Source organism: Lagopus muta, chromosome 3, assembly GCF_023343835.1.
Source record: "Lagopus muta isolate bLagMut1 chromosome 3, bLagMut1 primary, whole genome shotgun sequence".
In the NCBI taxonomy this organism is placed as follows: domain Eukaryota; kingdom Metazoa; phylum Chordata; class Aves; order Galliformes; family Phasianidae; genus Lagopus; species Lagopus muta.
The window spans coordinates 46,227,187-46,246,235 of record NC_064435.1 but is presented as its reverse complement, the minus strand read 5'-3'; the positions used below and the strand labels follow the sequence as shown (position 1 = coordinate 46,246,235).

General features: G+C 37.3%; 1 protein-coding gene across 2 annotated transcripts in view; it reads left to right on the top strand.

Annotated features, from left to right (window-relative positions):
* The window catches only part of RBBP8 (RB binding protein 8, endonuclease), a 34,659-nt gene extending 16,580 nt beyond the window's left edge, over nucleotides 1-18,079 (top strand). For both annotated transcript variants that reach the window (XM_048938806.1, XM_048938807.1), the window contains 12 exons: nucleotides 227-325; nucleotides 1,423-1,520; nucleotides 2,145-2,272; nucleotides 2,924-3,809; nucleotides 3,891-4,017; nucleotides 5,178-5,275; nucleotides 5,990-6,104; nucleotides 7,133-7,303; nucleotides 7,945-8,014; nucleotides 9,015-9,111; nucleotides 13,264-13,405; nucleotides 17,163-18,079. In XM_048938806.1, coding sequence (XP_048794763.1) covers nucleotides 227-325; nucleotides 1,423-1,520; nucleotides 2,145-2,272; nucleotides 2,924-3,809; nucleotides 3,891-4,017; nucleotides 5,178-5,275; nucleotides 5,990-6,104; nucleotides 7,133-7,303; nucleotides 7,945-8,014; nucleotides 9,015-9,111; nucleotides 13,264-13,405; nucleotides 17,163-17,260 — 2,129 coding nt within the window. In that variant the 3' untranslated portion in view covers nucleotides 17,261-18,079. The remainder of the gene's footprint in view (nucleotides 1-226; nucleotides 326-1,422; nucleotides 1,521-2,144; nucleotides 2,273-2,923; nucleotides 3,810-3,890; nucleotides 4,018-5,177; nucleotides 5,276-5,989; nucleotides 6,105-7,132; nucleotides 7,304-7,944; nucleotides 8,015-9,014; nucleotides 9,112-13,263; nucleotides 13,406-17,162) is intronic.
* The last annotated feature ends 970 nt before the right edge of the window (nucleotides 18,080-19,049 follow it).

Sequence of the window (19,049 nt, the reverse complement as noted above, 5' to 3'; positions counted from 1 at the left end):
TTGTGTCAGCATTATTTTATGGCTGACTAGCAGGGGATATATCTGAGAGACAGAGAATTAACATGAAATATTAAAAATAATCAGATGCCCTTAGGTGAATGGATCTACTAACACACCAAAATTCATATTAGGTGTTAGGACTAGGACATTGGTTCTGTCTGCACATGTCTGTGACACTAGGCTATGTAGTTTGGTCACATGATAATGTTTATACAACTTTTCCTAGAGTTTCAAATTCCTCTGTATTCCACACAAGCAAGCAGTCATCATGAAGAGGAGATACTAGTGGCAGACACCTGTGATCCACAACTGTCCCCTGTACCAAGTAAGTGCATTAATAGTTTTAGTTCTAATTCTTTTTGAAACAAGGGAAATCTTACTACAGCTGAGGAGTTAGAAACAACCGAGGTTCAGTTTGTGATCCTTCTCTTTAAACAAAGGATCCAGAAAAAGGAAATCACATTTAATCACAGAACTACTTCTGAAGTGCCTACCTCGATGCCAGTGAATAATGTGATCTGGTAGCTTAGCAGTAGGGCTTTGAGTCAAGAAGTGAAAAGAACCTCAGTCCAGCTCTTACTGCTGATTTGTTTTGGTCAACTTGCTTAATTGAGTTACGTCTGAGTTTTCAACTGTAACATGAGATAAAAGACTCAAAGCATTGTACTTATTCTGAAGTGAGTATGTAACATTTATAAGTGCTTCCAGTAATTATCCCTTTGTACTTGTGCATTGATTATAAGTCTTTAAATCTTAAATCTTTCTGCATAAACAATTCTTTGACAAGAATTTTGTGTCCCTGATTTTTTTCCTCTGAAGTATTTATATTTGAATGATTGCGAGAGTCGGTGTTGGAATTACTCGTTGCAGGTCAGGATTATGGATTGTGGTTCTTTTACTTTCCCATCATAGTATCACTTTGTCTCAGTTTAATAAATGGAATAACATTACCCCCCTGAAAGAGGGGAAACTCACTTCTTGGCTTTCATAATAAGAACACAAGAATAATAGAAGTGTCACCTAGGAAATAAACAACACAATCATTTTTCTGCAAATATTCACTCTTCCTGTTCTACGTGTTGTTCTCAGGTTGCTCATGCCATGGGCTGGGAGTTTGAAATATAACTTCTGCATAGATTTGTATTTTAATTCTGGGGAATTTTACACAGGAATCATATGTTTCTGTGATAGTACAGCAGTTTCCTCTCATCAGAAGTTCTTCTTTCCCTTCACTCCACTCATTGCTTCCATATGTGATTCTATCTGATACAGGTCTGATCTGATACTATTTCCATAATAATTAGATTTCAGTTTGTGCTATTATTTTGTTTTAGTTTGGAGTTTGTATTCCTTGTGTAAGTAGAATAAGATACTATATTTATATATGTAATTTAGTAAGTGAATTTCTTTATATTCATAAAGATAAACCGAGGATGGGAGGTTATCCTGTTCCAAAGCCATCTTTTAACTTGGCTGCAGTTGTTGCAGAAACAATTGGACTTGCTGTTCAGGATGAATCCGTAAGTGTTACAGATTTCTCACATAACTTTTTTTGCCAATTGTTTTGGAAAGCAGTGTTTTTTAATTTGGCATTGAAATTCCTCAGAACTTATTTAAAGTTCCAGTAAGCTCACTCTAGCTTACTTTTTCTGATGTAATAAAGGATTTCTATAGCAAGAGGGGAGATAACTGAGCTGACTTGTCTGCACACAGTGGAGGCAGGAGGGCTGTGGTTCTTGCTATGAACACGTATTTCAAGTTTAACTACGGTAGTGGCATAAACCTCAGGATCTGCTTGTGCAGTAATCATGTCATAACACACTGAAAAAGCTTACTTGGTGATGAGGTTCTTGATGCATTCAATGTTTTTGCTTTGTAAGTACAGTTGATAGTAATTTTTTCCTTTAAATAGAAATAGTACCTATGTTTATATGTATGTGTCTTGAAGGAATTTTTAAGTTTCTGTAAGATTTTTTTTAAAAGCTGCTGGTGAAAAGTTCATCTTTCTTTTAGTTTGTTACTTTTAAGAGTGAATGGTCATATTTGAATGGGGCTTTGGAGTATTTATATGTAATTCTAGTATGCTTATAAATTTGAACAGCTTTTAACATTTTCATTCTTTGTTTTACTTCATGACTTGCAAGGAGTCCCAGAGTGTACTGAGTTCTTCCCACACTCATGCTGCTATGAACCAGGCTCCAGAGGGCATACATTCTGAAGACTCGAAAAAACATTCAGCTTCTGAATCAAGAAATGAAGACAACAGTTTAGGGTTTGTTTCCACTCATTAAAATAATGTTTTAAACAGTGTCTTCCATTAAAGGTACAGACACAGAAATAAAACTATTTTCATATTATCCTGTTTTCTTTGATGTAAGTCACCACTAGAAGAAAAGGAGCTGATAAAATGCAAAGCTGTGGACTTTTACTTCCCTTTCAGAGTTGTGATGCATGAGTTTTTGATGTATGCAGTCCTTTCCTAAATGACTTTTTATATGTTTTATTGATCACAAGTGAAAACCAGAGCAGTTCCAAAAAAAAAACCAAAACAAAAAAAGAAACAAAAAGCCCATGAGAAACCGAAAACAAAACTTGCACGCTTTTCCTTCATTTGCAGAAGCTTTGAGATTCTGTAGTCATGGTTATAGAATCTTTTCAAGAGCCTACATAGATTATTTTCTCAACCCTTCCCATTCTACCTTTTCACAGCACTTAAAGGTAGGCAGTCCTTCAGTAGGAGAGATTCCTTACTTCCCAGACCATAAGTTTCCCTGTTCTTATTTTTTTTCTGTTTTTTAGTTCATTTTAGTTAATATTCTGACAGCTTCTTGCAGATCATTGATGGGAATTGTTTAGGTTTTTTTTTTTTTCCACTTTCTTTTCCCAGACACCAAAAAATGATTTAATCTCTCACTGTATTCAGCCTTTCAGGTCCATCTCAAAACACTCCACCACGTGTTGACTGGGATTCTCAAGTAGTTTCTCCTGTTTTTGGAGCTTCTAGCAATACGCGGAACACCTCAAGTGCAAGTCATGCATCTTGTATTTTAGATTCTGATTCGAAGCCTAATGTCAAAATCAACCTCTTTAACAATCCTTCCGGTTCCAGATCTCATAAAATAAGGTCAAAATCTGAAGATGTTGCTTTTGTCGCACCACTGAATCTTGGAACTGAAATCAATTCAGTTATCAGCCAGGTCTCTAGCAACAGGCAAATGGTTTTGAAAAAGAATAGTAATGAGGTTGTAACTTCTGTTGGAAACACCTGTGCAGCTAAAAATGAGGTGATCAAGAGCGATTTCCTTCTCATACACCAGAAGCAGCCAGAGGGACGGGGTGCTAAGAGAAAGGTAGCTGAAGATGAGCATGTAATTAGCTGTGAAAATGCATCCTTCAACAAAGAGAACTCTGCACCCTTTCGATCAGATATTCAGCACGTTAATGGGGAACACACGGGTGATAAGCCCTTGGATCTGTCTGACCGCGTCTGTGGAGTTCGTTGTCAAGAGAAAAAACAAGGAAGTGAGGAGACCTGTAAGAATAAACTGAAGCAGGTGACTCTGTATGACGTTTTTCTGCAACTAGGGAAGCCCATTCATGAGGGTTCATCGTCAGTTCAGAATGCCAACAGCGAGAGGAGCTTATTTGGCAGAGAGATGCAAGGGGAGCCCTATGTACAAGAGGCAGTGCTGGCAAAAACATTTGCAGATACAAAAAAACAGATCCAAATGAAAGAAGAAGTCCCTCCCTTAAAAATAACACCATTGCCAAGTACTGTAGACACAGAGCAACTTTTTAATGATGTGAAGGTATGTTTTTTCTCAGTTTTTCTTCTCTTGAAATGCCAAATTTAAGTCGTGGGAAACAATAAAATTGCAATATGTTGTTAGGTTGCCAGTGACCATGTACCAAACAGAAAGAAAACAAGGACAGGGCATGGAGAGTCTGAACCAGCGTCTGTACTTCAACCAAACCCTTGTAGACTATCAAAAAATAAAGTACTGCCAAATGAGCAAGGTAACTTAAAGAAATTGTTCATTTTAGTACCGTATCCTCGGAGTTTATGCTACAGATGAGTAGAATTCTTTATATCCTGTCTTCTCCCACATTATCACTTTTCTGCTTTATATTTAGTCTCTTTCTGTTCTATGCTTCTCTAGATCACGTTTAGATTTTCAGTTATAATCTGCTGTATTTCATTAGGCTTTCCTTTAGTAGTATCTCCCTGTATTCTTTTGCCTCTATATAATGAATGTATCATTGGCATTCAGCTGTAAACTCAATAAATAATGAATGATCTTATATCTCATTTATTTAGGATGTTTTTCTGCACAATGCCTTACTGCAGCACATGAATTACAGACAGTTTAAGCTCAAGCTTCCTAAAATTTTATTTCACTGTCTACATCAAATGCTTGAAAACTGTTTTCAGGTGTAAAAAATAAGCCATTTTGTTAATGCCTTACAATCTATCAGAGAAGCAGATTCCATGAAATACTTTCCTTGGAAGTTGTATATTCTTTCCTGTAGGTGATCCCAGCCTTAATTTCTTTTTTATTTTTATAACTGGGATTGTAATATTACCTATATTCCTTAGCTATGTTGTTGCACTGCATACTTGATGTAGAAATCCTTAAAAGTTTACATTATAAGTTAAAAAAAAAAAAAGTGTTTGGTGTTGCATGTAGCTTGAAATCTAAACTTCTAGTTCACAGCTGCATTGGGAGCCATCCCTAGAACAATGACCAGACACTACTGTACTCGTGTGTCCGACGAATTAACTGCTGTATTCTTATTAATCTGATGTCTCCTATGCAATTTTAACATTACTTGATTTGAATAGTACAGAGATTTTTATCAGCAAGATTATTTATGTATTAAATACCTTGTAGAAATGTATAGGCATGGTGTGCTGCCTGAATATAGCAAAAAACAAACAAACAACAACAACAACAAAAAAACCAACAAAAACAAACCCCACCAAAATAGCAAACCTTGAAATGTTTTCTTTACAGATTCAGAAATTCATGATTTACGTTTATTGTATTTTTGAGAAAAGTCAATCCTTAAAACCAAAGATGAACAGAAATTGAACTTAAATTGCACATATCGGATGCAACTTACAGAATTTGATTCTAATTTGTCTTTTCTTTTTTTGCCATGTTCTCTGTATCCAGACCTGAAAGAAAAACCTTTAGAAAACCTTCAGTGGAGCATAGACCCAGGAGCTGACCTTGCGCAGTACAAAATGGACGTAACTGTGATTGATACGAAGGTGAGCCATCGTATTGCAACAGGTTGGCATGTTCCATAGCGTTGGAAAAAAAGCCTTTAGAAGTCATCTCATGAACTTTGTTCCAGGCAGAGCAAACCTACTTGCTAACTAAAATCAATTTCACTCACTTGATCTTTTTCCCATTTCTGTATAATGTTTATTTACAGCGTAGTTCAGTTATCCTGTAACATTTCAGCTGTCTTGTTGTATTTGATCAACTTTGCCATGTGGGTATTCAGGATGAAGCGCATGGACTTGATGGTATCTTGGGATTTTGCTGAAAACAAAAATGCTTCAAATCTCATGTTTTCCTGTGAAAGCCTTCATGAAGACATCTTTCTTTAAGTAATGGAAGATGTGCAGATCATGACAATTATCCCTCTTACACTTGAGTACAGGTTGCCCACTAGAAATTAGAAATTACCTATGAGAATTTTCCTGAAATTTGTTGGCTTTCTCTCAAATAAGATCTATCTTAATGTGTTTTGAATTGAGACTGACTGCTTTTAAATTTCTGTATGATTAATTTTTTTCTCTTTGTGGAATTTTAACATGAAAACTTTAAGGAATTTCTTGTCTAAGCAAATAATGTAATTCACCAGATAAATGTCCAGAGATTTTCCAGGAACAGTGACAAAATGGTTTTAGATAATAGTAATATTGATTGCACCAATTGTTTCTGAGTGTGATTGTCAAATTTCCTTTTTTATTCAGGATGATTCTCAGTCAAGAATTGGAGGGGAAGCTGTTGATATGGATTATACATACGTTAGTGAAAGTGTGCTACTGAAAATGAAAAATCCAGAGCTAAGCCAGGAAAGCAGTCCAAGTAAGACTTCTTTTTACCCTCTTTGGATTTATTTTTTTATTATTATTTATTTTTGGGGGGGGAGGAGAAAACAAAGGATAGTTTTTTCCCATATGTGATTAGATAACATAAACTGGCTTGCAGCAAAAAACACATTTATTTTTTTGTGGTTATAAAGATCAGCCTGTCTACTAGTACAATGGATGGTGGTTGTTTCTTTATTTAAACTTACATGGTTTAAACAAGGTTTGTTGCAAGACAAAGCCAGAACTGTGCTTTTACAGTGCTTAAGAAGTTGAATACTTTTTTTCCATGCTCTAGCCTGTAATGAGCACACTTGCAACTAGGTGCTTTGAAAGGCTGATAGGTAATCATATCAGACTTCCTATGGAAAACCAATCTCATTTTTAATAGCATATAATTAGAACTAGTGTAGTTAAAATGAATCCAGATGTGTTTATATCACATCTAACATATGATATGTGGTGAACTGTGGTTGCAGGGCCACGACTTCTAACAGTGATTGCATTCTGGTTTTTGCTTTGAGTGTGGTGGTGGTCACTTTCTGTTGTTGTTTTAGTTCTCTTTTTTGCTTGCTTGGGGATGTTTGCTATTGTTGCTTTATTTTTGTTTCAAGATTTTGCAGCTTGATCATGTTTCTGTAGTTTGTTTCCTACACAAAGAAAAGCATTTCCTTCTGCTTGAAAGAGTCCATTATTGCAACAACCGAAATCTCATGCACACACTGTTGAAGTTTAAAGGGATATCAAAGTGATTCAGGAGTTAATTGAAGTTTAGAAATAGAAACAAGATGTCTTTATGAAAAATATGAGTGTTGTTCACATTCTAAAGGTCACTGGATTAGTTGCAGAAAGAATAAACGTACTGTTAATGAGTTAATCAGTACTAGAGCTGGAAGTAGATGTCAGTTCATAATATACATTCAGTCAAAGCATGCCTTCTTTACTTAAATTGTTGAGAGAGATTTGGAATGGTCATTGCTTGAGTGTTTGTTGTTGTTGATTGTTTGTTTGTTTTTGCTGTAATAGGAAGAGAAAAAAAAATGAATGATACCATAACAGAAATGTTTGATCGGACAGCTGATGGAGAATATGAATCATGCCTACCTGAAGATAGTCTTTCTGCATGCGATGAAAAAGAAACTGTGCATGGTGAAGAGCAGGACAAAGGAATAGCAGTAGCAAGCAAGAAACCAAAGAGTGAGATATATATATATATGTATATATATATATATTTATTTATTTTATTCTCTTCTTTCTTTGTTAGTCTGGTCAGACTGCAAAAGTTGGAGTCAGGGTCTGTTCCATAGGAACAAATACGCCAAATAAACTGTGAGTTCATTGTTCCTAAGTTCATGGGATGATTCATTCATTGTAATGACATAATATAAACAGATATGAAAATTGTTCTGTTGGTTCATTTATATTACATGCATACAAATATGGACCTGTAATGGAAGTTGACATAGAAGCTGTACAACAGAGTCACTCCTAAGGAAAACACACCAGTTTTTGGCTGTAGGTTAGGACTGTGATTTACTTGCTTTCTGTGTTCCCCAGTTATATTGAGATTTCTCAATATTTTGTATTTTAAGTAACCTTTCCATTCCCATTCTGCTCATCTTATCTCACTGCTCTTTTTCTTCTTCCCTCCTAATGCTTTGCAATCACTGGTCAACCAATTCTGTATTATTTTTACTTTCTATTTGTATCTTCTACCTCAGAGCAGCATGAATGTGGCTTTTTTGTATCTAATAGCCTACTAATCGTTTTAGAGACGTTTCTGCAGGCAGTCTTTTAACCTTATGTGACATGTGACTTTTTGTTCTGTGTGTTTACAGAACATGAGGATAAACAAGATAAAGCCAAACAGAAAGCTTTTGTGGAGCCATATTTCAAAAGCGATGAAAGGTAATTTGCTTAATATAAATAGTAATAAAAGTAGTTGTTTAACACAGGTATTCTGAGGGTATTTCCTCCTTGAAGAGAACTTGTTCTGCCATAAAGCAAACCTGTTCATTTGCAACTTATTAGCATCTGAAAATGCGCAGGTAAAAAGATACTGTGAATTAGATAAAAGCTGAAGTAGAGGGAGGAAAAAAACACACATTAAGGTACATCAGTCACATTTGTTGCAAAGTAAGGAATGATGTTTCTGCTTTTTATAATCCTGTTGAATGAAGTATTTTGTAATCCGTGCGGTTTCTTACGGGCATGTAGCCATGCATGAGTTTATCGTCAAAGAGCCGATGGGTCGCTTGTATAAATAAGAAAAAAGTTGTTATCTTTCATGGTTTTTTTCCCTTCCTCTAGGCAATAAATGAGGAATGCGAAATAACTGTGTGCCTTAGGGCTTCCTTTGTTGCCTTTCTGCCTGATCATCATTGATAGTCTGGGTCTTCCTTTCATAATGATACCAAGCTCTTCACTTAAATAATTACTGTCTTTTTTTTACATTGGCCTGTTTGCTTTGTAGATGAAAATTTGTTTAGTGGTTTCAAAAAAGAGCATGTTAGTTGAAAAAAATCTTAGTGTTTAAATGGCAGCATGACATTCCTCCTGCAGATATCAGCGTGGGAACTTCTGAGTCCCAGAATGTGTTCTTCAGAACTCGTATTTTTGTGTAATTCAGATCAAGTCACTTTCCTATGATGAAAAGCCATAAACACGTGACATGCATATGTGTGGGGTTTTTTTTCTTAAGGATTTTATTGTATTTTTAAAACTCTGAAACTGTTTCAATTACGACAGCAATCATATTTGAATATGAAATGCAGTATGTTTGGGTTTTGTCGATGCTGTGACTTCTTTTTTTGAAGCTATCCATTATTGTATCCTTACAAAAAAGAAAAATCGCAGACATGTAGAGGAAATAAATGCTCTATCATATGAAAACACTTTTGCTTTTCAGAAAGAATACTGTGTTAGACTTTCCTCATATTGAGGTGATTCGAAAGAAAGAAGAAAGAAGAAAATTGCCTGGCCATACTTGTAAGGAATGTGAAATCGTAAGTAGCATTGGTAGTTTTGGTCTTCTGACTCTTCTACTATCTACATTCTGAAGTGCTGTTGAAATGGAGTCTGGTCACATCATGTTCAGTATATACAGGAGCCAAGAGTTGTTCACCAAAGCTGTTCACAAAAGTTACTTTTTTTTTTTTTAGATCTATAGTAACCACATGTAACTTTTTTTTCTTTTTTTCTATGCCTTTACCTTCTATGTATGAAGGCAAAAGCCTCTGGCAGTATGATTCCAGTATGGTTTTTGTTAATAAAAGAAGCGTTAGCTAATCAAAGCTATCTAAATCTAATCAAAGCTTCTAAATTTTAGTTCTACATTCTACTGTTATTCATGGGTACTTGAATAAGTGTGTTTTGTTTCCTGTTGTATCTCCGTGTCTTCTTTCTTTTTTTTTTCTGAGGCATCTGTATTTTCAGATTGCTACACCAACAAATGCACTAATGTAAATGCATGTGTAAATGTACACAAAAATTTATATGACCAGGAGAAAAGTATGGGATTTTGGGCTACAAGTTTTTCCTTCCTTTAAAATTACTGAACTGCTTACATATAAGTTGAAGAAAGATAAAATATTGACATAGTTATATGCATAGTAAGGACATATTTAATTTGATTCTGAGTAGGCTGAGTTAATTAGGCAATGATCTAATAAGTAAATGTGCCAGGAGTGTTGAGTAATGGCTGAATAATGATGGATTATCTCAGAAGTCTTTTCATTTCCACACAAATATGTATTGGTATGGAACCAATGCTGTTCATAGATTCTGCTGCTGGGCATTCTATAGCTAAATTGCATCTACTTAGCTAAAGAAATTTATTGGACTATATTTTGGTCAAAAACAAGTTCCTGAAAAATATCCTTCATAAAACTCATTAAATTAAAGTAATTTTTACATCAACTGTAAATACCACTTTCAAAAAGGTGCTTAATTCAGATAGTTTGAAGGGAAGGAAAGAAAAACCAAAACCTTCAGTCTATTTGTTGGCCCAGGAGCTACATGCTAACTTTCAATTTCCTGCATCTGTAAGCTATGGATCAGTCAATCCAGTTCTTGTTACTTCCTGACAACTTAATTAGAGTGGTAATTCTGGAAACTTAACAGCTTTGATTTTTACAGTATTAAGTCTCCACATTAAACTTTTAAAAATATGTATATATTCTTCTGAAAGTCCAGGCCATTCAAGATGAATGTTTTAGAATGTGTGGAATGCTTGGCTACAGCATTGCAAAATGCATGATAAAGCTACCTTTCAATGAAATGCCTATGAAAAAAAAAAAAGGAGTATTAGACAAAGCATAAGTAATACTTTAAAAGTCTTGGCTTATTAGTCAGAAGATTTTGAAACATTTCTTAAGTCTGAGAAAATGCTTAAGGAGTGGATTGAAATCAGTAAATAGTTTCTGGCTAAGTGCTGCAAGCAGTATCAGAGGGGTTGCCTGTTCATTGCGAGCTGATGTGAGAGATCTGACTTCTGCACGTGCTCTGGCAAACTGAAGTCCTTTATGTCCTGGTCATAGGACTTTTTCAAGGCTCTCACCCATCTCACAGTGTAAAATGTGGTAAGATGTCTTCTGTTATGATGACTTTGCAATGAGATCAGAGAAAGAGTTTGTAAAATAAAATGCTTGTTAGTGTGATTCAGCCTCACTACACTTCACTAATCAGAGTCAGGTGTTTTTATATACATTTAGATTACAGAACTGACTAAGCAACTGTGCTGAACTAACAGGAAGAGCATTTGAAAGATTTGTTCTCTTAAGACTGCAAATAAAAGTTCTGTAAACAGTTATTTTACGACGAATGTACTGCAGGTGTATCTTTTCCCACACAGGAAAACCTTGCTGTAGTGTTCTGTGGGGGTTGAGGACGCTGTGAATATGTCCATCCAGAAGACAGCTGAGTTATTTTTTCTTAATAGCAGCCATGTGTCACTTTTTCAGTCTTGACCAACTCAAAACATTTCTAAACAAGCTAAAATAAGGAAGTTACTTTTAATTTCTTTGGATTGATTAGCTTGATTGATTTGGTTTTTTTAGTTCTCTGTTCCTCCAGAACTGCACGGTATTTGTCATTGTTTGATACATAAATACTCCCCACCAGTCATGATCTGTTTAGCCCCTCCACCAAAATGCAGTACATTGCAGATTTTCAGTAGGCTACTTTCTAAAATTCCAACTGTTTAAAGGGCAAACAGAATATGTACCACTTCTCCTTGAAAAAGACTCAGCTAATAATCACACAGATACTCTAGAATTTTTATAATTAATTTTGTGGACTCTAACTCCACATCATTCCTTAACTTTTATTAGCAAATACTGATATACGTACTAGATGCCGTTCCTCTTCTTTCATTAGTCTCTACTTCTGTAGTCCAACCAGAGACATTTTCTCAGCTGTGTCCCTGAAGACCACTTGATCTGACTCAGTCCCTGAATTGTTGATACCCACTCAAGTTCTGGCCTTGGCCATAGGCTTTTTGCTTTGAAGGGAACCGTGGATAAGACAGCAGCAGACTAAATTTCTCCAGATTCAGGCACTGAAAGGAATTCTGCTGTTAGCAGTTTGGAAACAGGCAGATTTTTATGTGTACTTTATGCTTTGCCTGCTATCTATTAGGAAAAAAGGAATTTATCTGTGTACTTTACTGTTCTAAATAAGTAGATTTTTTTGAAATGCTGCCATTAGATGGAGACAGGAAGTAAAGTAATCTCTATTGACAGAAATACTCTGTTCTTTTCCCGTTTCCCACTCTAGATTACTTTCCAGCTGACTTAGTGAGGTTTTAATTCTGCATTTTTTGAATTATAATTTTGATGAAATTGTTTTGCCACTTTCATGAGGAGCAGGCTTCTTGTGCAGTCCAAACTTAGTGTTTCCACTTAAATCATATAATGCTTTCAGCTTTGGAAATGCTGTAGTACCTTGTGATAGCTAAGTGCCCAGTTGCTGTTTTAGAAGATGTTAAACTACAATCACAAGTTAAAGCACTAGAAAGTTATGTTTGTTTTCATTATACTTAAGGGAACATGCAGCAAAGAAGCTTGGAGGATGTGTGTGCTTTTCGCAGTACAGTCCCTAGCACAGTTGACAGATGTATTTATTAATTTAAATAAAAAGTAGTTAGTCAATGTGCTAATTACTTTAGGCGAAGTACAACTGTTAAGTAGTTTCTAGAGTCTCAGTGGTCAATCACTGTGTTAAACGAGCTCTTTCATAGAATGGACTGGGTTGAAAAGGACCATGATGATCATCCAGTTTCAACCGCCTGCTATGTGCAGGGTCACCAACCTCCAGACCAGGCTGCCCAGAGCCACATCCAGCCTGGCCTTGAATGCCTCCAGGGATGGGGCATCCACAGCCTCCTTGGGCTACCTGTTCCAGTGTGTCACCCCTCTCTGTGGAAAAACTTCCTCCTATTTAACCTAAATCTCCCCTGTCTCAATTTAAAACCATTCCCCCTTTGTCCTATCACTGTCCACCCTCGTAAACAGCCGTTCCCTCTCCTGTTTCTATGCTCCCTTCAAGTATTGGAAGGCCAATGAGGTCTCCCCACAGCCTTCTCCAAGCTACACAAGCCCAGTTCTCTCAACCTTTCCTCATAGGAGAGGTGCTCCAGCCCTCTATTTATGTGCCCCTAGTTTGAAGATAATAAAGCAGGAAGGATTTTGACTTGAAGTTGCTGTAAGCTTTAAATTTAGATTCTGGAAATAATTTTGAAGCATGAATTTTGTAGCATAATGTTTACTTCTTTTTTTTTATTTGCAAATTGAAACTTTTGTTTACTAGGAAACTCATATCTACCTTGACACCTGTGCCAGTTTCACAAAATCAGCCAGTAAAACTGTTGACATAAGTAATTATACACATTGCTAAACCTTTTACCTGTGGTATGCTAAAAGATATAAAGCTAACAAATGTGCCACTGTAAGGCTATGCTTAATCTGTAAATTCTGTAAACTTGTAGGATAACAGCCAGATATTTGTCGTTTGGATGACAAATCTTTACTCTTGGCTACCCGCACCATTACTTCTAGATAACTGTGTTAATAAACACTCATTGACAATGTCGCTGTGTAAAGCAGTACCTCTATACATAATAAATCTGTTAACTAGAATTTTTTTTATCTCACATACAGTATTATGCAGATATTCCAGAAGAGGAGAGAGAAAAGAAGCTAGCTGCTTGTTCAAGACACAGATTTCGTTATATTCCACCAAATACACCTGAAAATTTCTGGGAGGTTGGATTTCCTTCCACTCAAACTTGTATGGAAAGAGGTTAGTGCAAAAAATGGCTCATAAATCCAGGAAACCATTTTAGAAAAAAAATGGACATTAAAAAGTGCTTTGTTTCTAGTCTGTCAGGCAGCCTTCTTCACCTAGCCTTTCTGAGATCCTTTTACTTAATAGCAACTGTTATTTTGAATGAATCACAGAATCACAGAATCACAGAATCACCCGGGTTGGAAGGGACCCCAAGGATCATGTAGTTCCAACCCCCCTGCCTAGCAGGGCCACCAAACATACACATTCAGATCAGGTTGCCCAGGACCCCGTCCAACCTGGCCTTAAACACGTCCAAGGACGGGGCATCCACAACCTCCCTGGGCAGCCCGTTCCAGGGCCTAACCACTCTCCTAGTAAAGAACTTCCCCCTAACATCCAACCTAAATCTTCCCTCCTTCAACTTAAAACCATTTCCCCTAGTCCTGCTGTTGTCAGCCCTTTTGAAGAGTTTACTCCCCTCCTGGGTGTAGGTTCCCTTCAGGTATTGATAGGCTGCAATGAGGTCACCCCGCAGCCTTCTCTTCTCCAGGCTGAACAAGCCCAACTCCCTCAGCCTGTCCTCATAGGGGAGCTGCTCCAGCCCCCTGATCATCTTAGTCGCCCTCCTCTGGACCCTTTCCAAAATCTCAATGTCCTTCTTGTACTGAGGGCTCCACACCTGGACACAGTACTCCAGGTGGGGCCTCACAAGAGCCGAGTAGAGAGGGACAATCACCTCCCTGTCCCTGCTGGCCACCCCTCTCCTGATGGAGCCCAGGATCCCATTTGCCTTTCGAGCTGCCAGAGCGCACTGCTGGCTCATATTCAGTCTCTCGTCCATCAGGACCCCCAAGTCCTTCTCTGCCGAGCTGCTCTCAAGGACCGCTCCTCCCAGCCTGTACAGGTGCCTGGGGTTCTTCCGGCCCAAATGCAAAACCTTGCACTTTGCCGTGTTGAACCTCATCAGGTTCACCCGAGCCCAGCCCTCCAGCCTGTCGAGGTCCCTCTGAATGGCATCCCTTCCTTCCACCGTATCAACCGCACCACTCAGCTTGGTGTCGTCAGCAAACTTGCTGAGGGTGCACTCAATTCCCTCATCGATGTCATTAATAAAGATGTTAAAGAGCACCGGTCCCAAGACAGACCCTTGGGGGACACCACTTGTTACCGGCCTCCACCTGGACATAGAGCCATTGACCACCACCCTCTGTCTGCGGCCTTTCAACCAATTGCTTATCCATCGGGTCGTCCACCCATCAAATCCACTTCCCTCCAATTTGGAGATGAGGATGTGGTGGGGGACCATGTCAAAGGCCTTGCTCAGGTCCAGGTAAATGACATCGGTCGCCTTCCCTTCGTCCACCAATGCCGTCACTCCATCATAGAAGGCCACAAGATTAGTTAGGCATGACCTTCCTTTGGTGAAGCCGTGCTGGCTGTCTGAATATTGCCTTTTTTTAACAGCTGCTATACTACTAGGAAGAATGAAATATAGGGAAACTTTGTCATAAACTAGATAGAGAATGCTGAAGTAAATGGTGTTGTCATAGAATTTGGTTGAAACCCTACTTGTCTTTCAACCAAAGCAAGAACTCAGCGTTTTCAGGGGCAAAGGCTGAGAGATTGTACTCGCTGAGGACAGACAGGCAGCACCACTGATCTCCTTTGTGTGTATCTTGGGAGTTCCTTATAACAAAACAAAAATGGAAAAGTTGAGGGTCAGATGTGTTTAGGTAGTTCTTAATACACATTCCCTGTTCACCGATGAAACTCGAAAGCTGTTTTTCTGACTTGTCTTCACACAGAGGATTGTTCTTTCTGAATAACTTCTGTAAATCCTGAATGTTGATATAAGAACAAGAACTAGTTTTTGCAAAGGACTTTAAAACCTAAGTTTGTGCTGTACTGTATGTATGTTTCTTCACAACGGTGAAACTATGAGATAAGGAGTCCTGCATAAACTCTTTGCAACTAATATGAATTAAGTGACTCAAAATGTTAATCTCAACTGATTTTGCCTGTTCTCAGCAGTTTCAGAGCAGGTGTAGGAAAACAGCTAGGGGTATGAACATGTTCTTGAGTGGTGGTTACCAAATCGTTCTTAATCTGTCAGAACAAATAGCATTGATTTTCAGATCCTTAAGATAACTTTATTAGTGCAAATCATGCTGCTTAATCAAGATGTACTGAGCTGAGTTCATATAAATTTGAAGCTGAATTTGTAAGGAATGTGTGCATTTCAAGCATAACATTCAGAACTGTAAGTTTCCCTGCACATCATGGGTGTCAAATGTGAGATTTCCCTTTGAAGGTTCCCCCTTCTTGAAGATCTGCTGTGAGACATTAAGCTAGTTACCAAATTCGCCAGCCATCAGACTTCAGGAAAATGTTCTGTCCTTTTCCCATAAATTTGTCTCTGTTACTATGTATGGGATGGTGAATCCTTCAGTGCAGCTAGCCTATACCACAGTAACACTGCTGAATCACCACTTCCTTTGTGAGTTATCTCTTTCCTCCCTTCTGTATCCAGCTAGCTATGGCTTGGCTGTGGCTAAATCATTCCTTCTATACCTTAGTTTATGAGATAGGCTCTACAGTGGTGAGGATTCTTCCATGGTTTGAGATGATTATCTTCTTAAGGTGAACAAATCATTGTCCTTCCTCTTCCAACCTTGGTTGCCTTTTACCTGTTCCAACTGAGGAGAAAGCTGATCCAGACTAAGCAATGTCCATTTTATAACACAGGATACCTGATAAGATATCCTGTTACAGAGGTTGTCTGTTACTACTCATTTAGAATCTACTTGCCCTCCTGTTTCTTAGCAATCTCCTAGCTCTGCTAGGAGCCGGTCAGTTCTTAATGGTCCTCAGCAGCATGTGAAAGGCAGACTTCGGATCTGTCCTTCCTTTATAAAAGTGACGGTGCAGCAGGAACACTGGGAAGGGTTCTAGTGATGATGAACAACTGTAGTTATCAGAAGTTGTGCATGTATGTAGGATGTATTTTCTATTTCTTCCTGGTATCTTGAACCAATTGGATTTTTAAAATAACTGAGGACTGTATAGAAAGCATTTTCCAACTATGAAGTAGGAATCTACTACTCTCACCTCAACAGATGTTACTGCTGATAAACAGTAAAGGTTTGACACAAGCCAGATGCTGTAACTGGTTTGCATGAAGTGCCTGCTTATTGTCATTGCTAGCAAAGTTGAGCGTGTTACAGAAATTTCCTATGCACTTTCCTTATCAGAAAGCTGTCAAAGTGTGTTTGATCTGTAGGTTTGGCTTTTTTCCAGTTGCTCTTTAATAAAAGGGAATGCTCTCAAGACAGAGGGATGTACTCTAAATTCACAAAACACATGTGCCTAAATTTTTCCTGTATATGACCGGAATACATTTTAAGAAGTTAATTTTGTCAGACAACTGAACTTGCAGTACTAACAAGTACTTTGTTACTCCTCTGTAAAATCTTCTGCAGTACAGATGATGAGAAATGCAGTTTTGTATTTAGATGAACAGTTCATAGCCTTCGTTCTTCTCTTCAGCCTTACCTGTCAGTCCTGCATTACTGTGTGGTCACCCACCAGAACGCAACTGAGTGCTTTCATTATCAGTACAGCACCCTGGGATCTGTAACTTTTGTTACTGGGGAGGGAGGGGGGAAATAGTCAGAGGATTTTTTTTGAAGGAGAAGCAAAAATGGAAGCTGAAGCTATGCATGTTGTTGTATTATATTTATCACTTCAGACTTGTTCTTATTCTTTTAAGGGTATATTAAAGAGGATGTCGTGCCCTGCCAACGTCCGAAAAGACGGCAGCCTTATGCTGTAATGTTCTCTCCAAAAGGAAAAGAGCAGAAGACATAAATGATGGGAAAGTAAAGCATACCAACCTGAAGAGCGCCTTTCCTGTCCTTAGATATTTATAGTTAATATAAACTTGAAATAGAGACCTGTTTTTCACAATGATAAATCATTTCGTTAAATATGTAAATTTTATAAAAATTCATTTGAAAATCTGAAGTATCTGCCAGGAAACCAAACTATTTAATGTATGTTTGTTTCATATTGTGTTTAATACATTTTTTTTTTTTTTTTTTTTTTTTTTTTTTTTTTTTTTGCACCTGTCAAACAATGAGTCTTTTTTTCTTTTCTTTGAAGTCAACTGCTACAACTTCAGCAAATCCCATCTAATCTTTTTGTTGTTGAGTAACTTCTTTGAAGTCACTGAGATCACAGTTCTTCTTGCAGGGTCTAAGTGCCTGTCAGTGGGAACAGAGATGCAGATTTTGTAGGGTGCTTCCATTTTGCACTGGATTTTTATATATAAACTTTTTCTTCTAGAAATAAGTTTTACCTACTTGTAATAAAAGTGTATTAAATTGAAGAGGTATCTACTGTTAATAGTTTTGGAGCTCTAAAAACCTGTGCAATCTTTTTCTTCCTTAAAATGATGGTGTTAAATGTTTGGTGCTGCATTTCTTCTGCTTAAATCAGAATATCCAGGTTGTCTTTTTTTGTTGTTTTATTTTAAATTACAGTGTCTCATTTATTGATAAGGAGATAAACATCCATACTTCTAAATTTGTATAACAGCTATGCATTGAGTTCTCCGAGGCAATGATCACTGCTATCCATTAGATTATGAAGGATTCTCCAGAGGCATTTTAAATTAATTCTTTGTAATGGGGAGTATAGTTAATTCCACACTTACGCTTGGAGGGTAAGAACAGAATGAAGGAGGCCAGATAATACTTTTACCTAGGTGGACAGGCAAAAGATCACTTAAGAATGGGATACTTAAGAATTGCATAGCGTTTTAGGATAGAATATAAACTTTCAGGCAGTTTAGAGCCAGCGACAGGCTTAACCAATGGGAAATCTCTTTAAGAGGAGATCATAAAATAAGCAATCGCTTAAATGACTTAAACCAAAATAAAAGAATAGAAAGTAGAGATTTTTTAATAGGTATATAAAGTGTGTATACATATATATGTATAGACACGTATTATATAAAGTACAGTGTGTAAGTATGTGTATCTTCCATTTGTGCAGTTTGTCTATGTAGATGTGTGTGTTTGTGTGTATGTAAAGAAAATACATGTTTAAGTACTTGGCAGATAGAACCGTGTTATTCCAGGTGCAGTTATACAGGAGTGACTGTAAGTTCTGCTGGTGGGGAGGTTATGGCATATGCATAAAAACAAAGCTAAAAGAAAATTAGACTAACTCTTGCAGTAATGAGCACAAAAATCTTTTGGCACTGTAAGCCTCTCATAAGAAGAATAATGTATCTCCAGGCACTGTCACCAATTACCTACCCTGCTTAGCTGATTAACTTTTGCCTTAGCATCACAAAGGGAGATCTTACTGCATGGCAAAGGCAGAAAGCCAAATAATAATGAAAATCTGTAGTTATCCCCATGTATCCTAACGTGTGATGACAGTAGATGTTTACACAATATAGTGGTTGTTGAAGAATCCATGCAAGGTGAATCTAACAATCTGATAGGTGCAGCCAAAATTAGGAATTTTCCAGATATCTTGAAAAATGTTTTAGAACAATGATTTTGTTTTCTGAATAAATGTTTATCAGTCTTTTTATATTTAAAGAAAAAAAAAAAAAAGGTCTTTGACAAAGGAAGGTGGGAGGCTG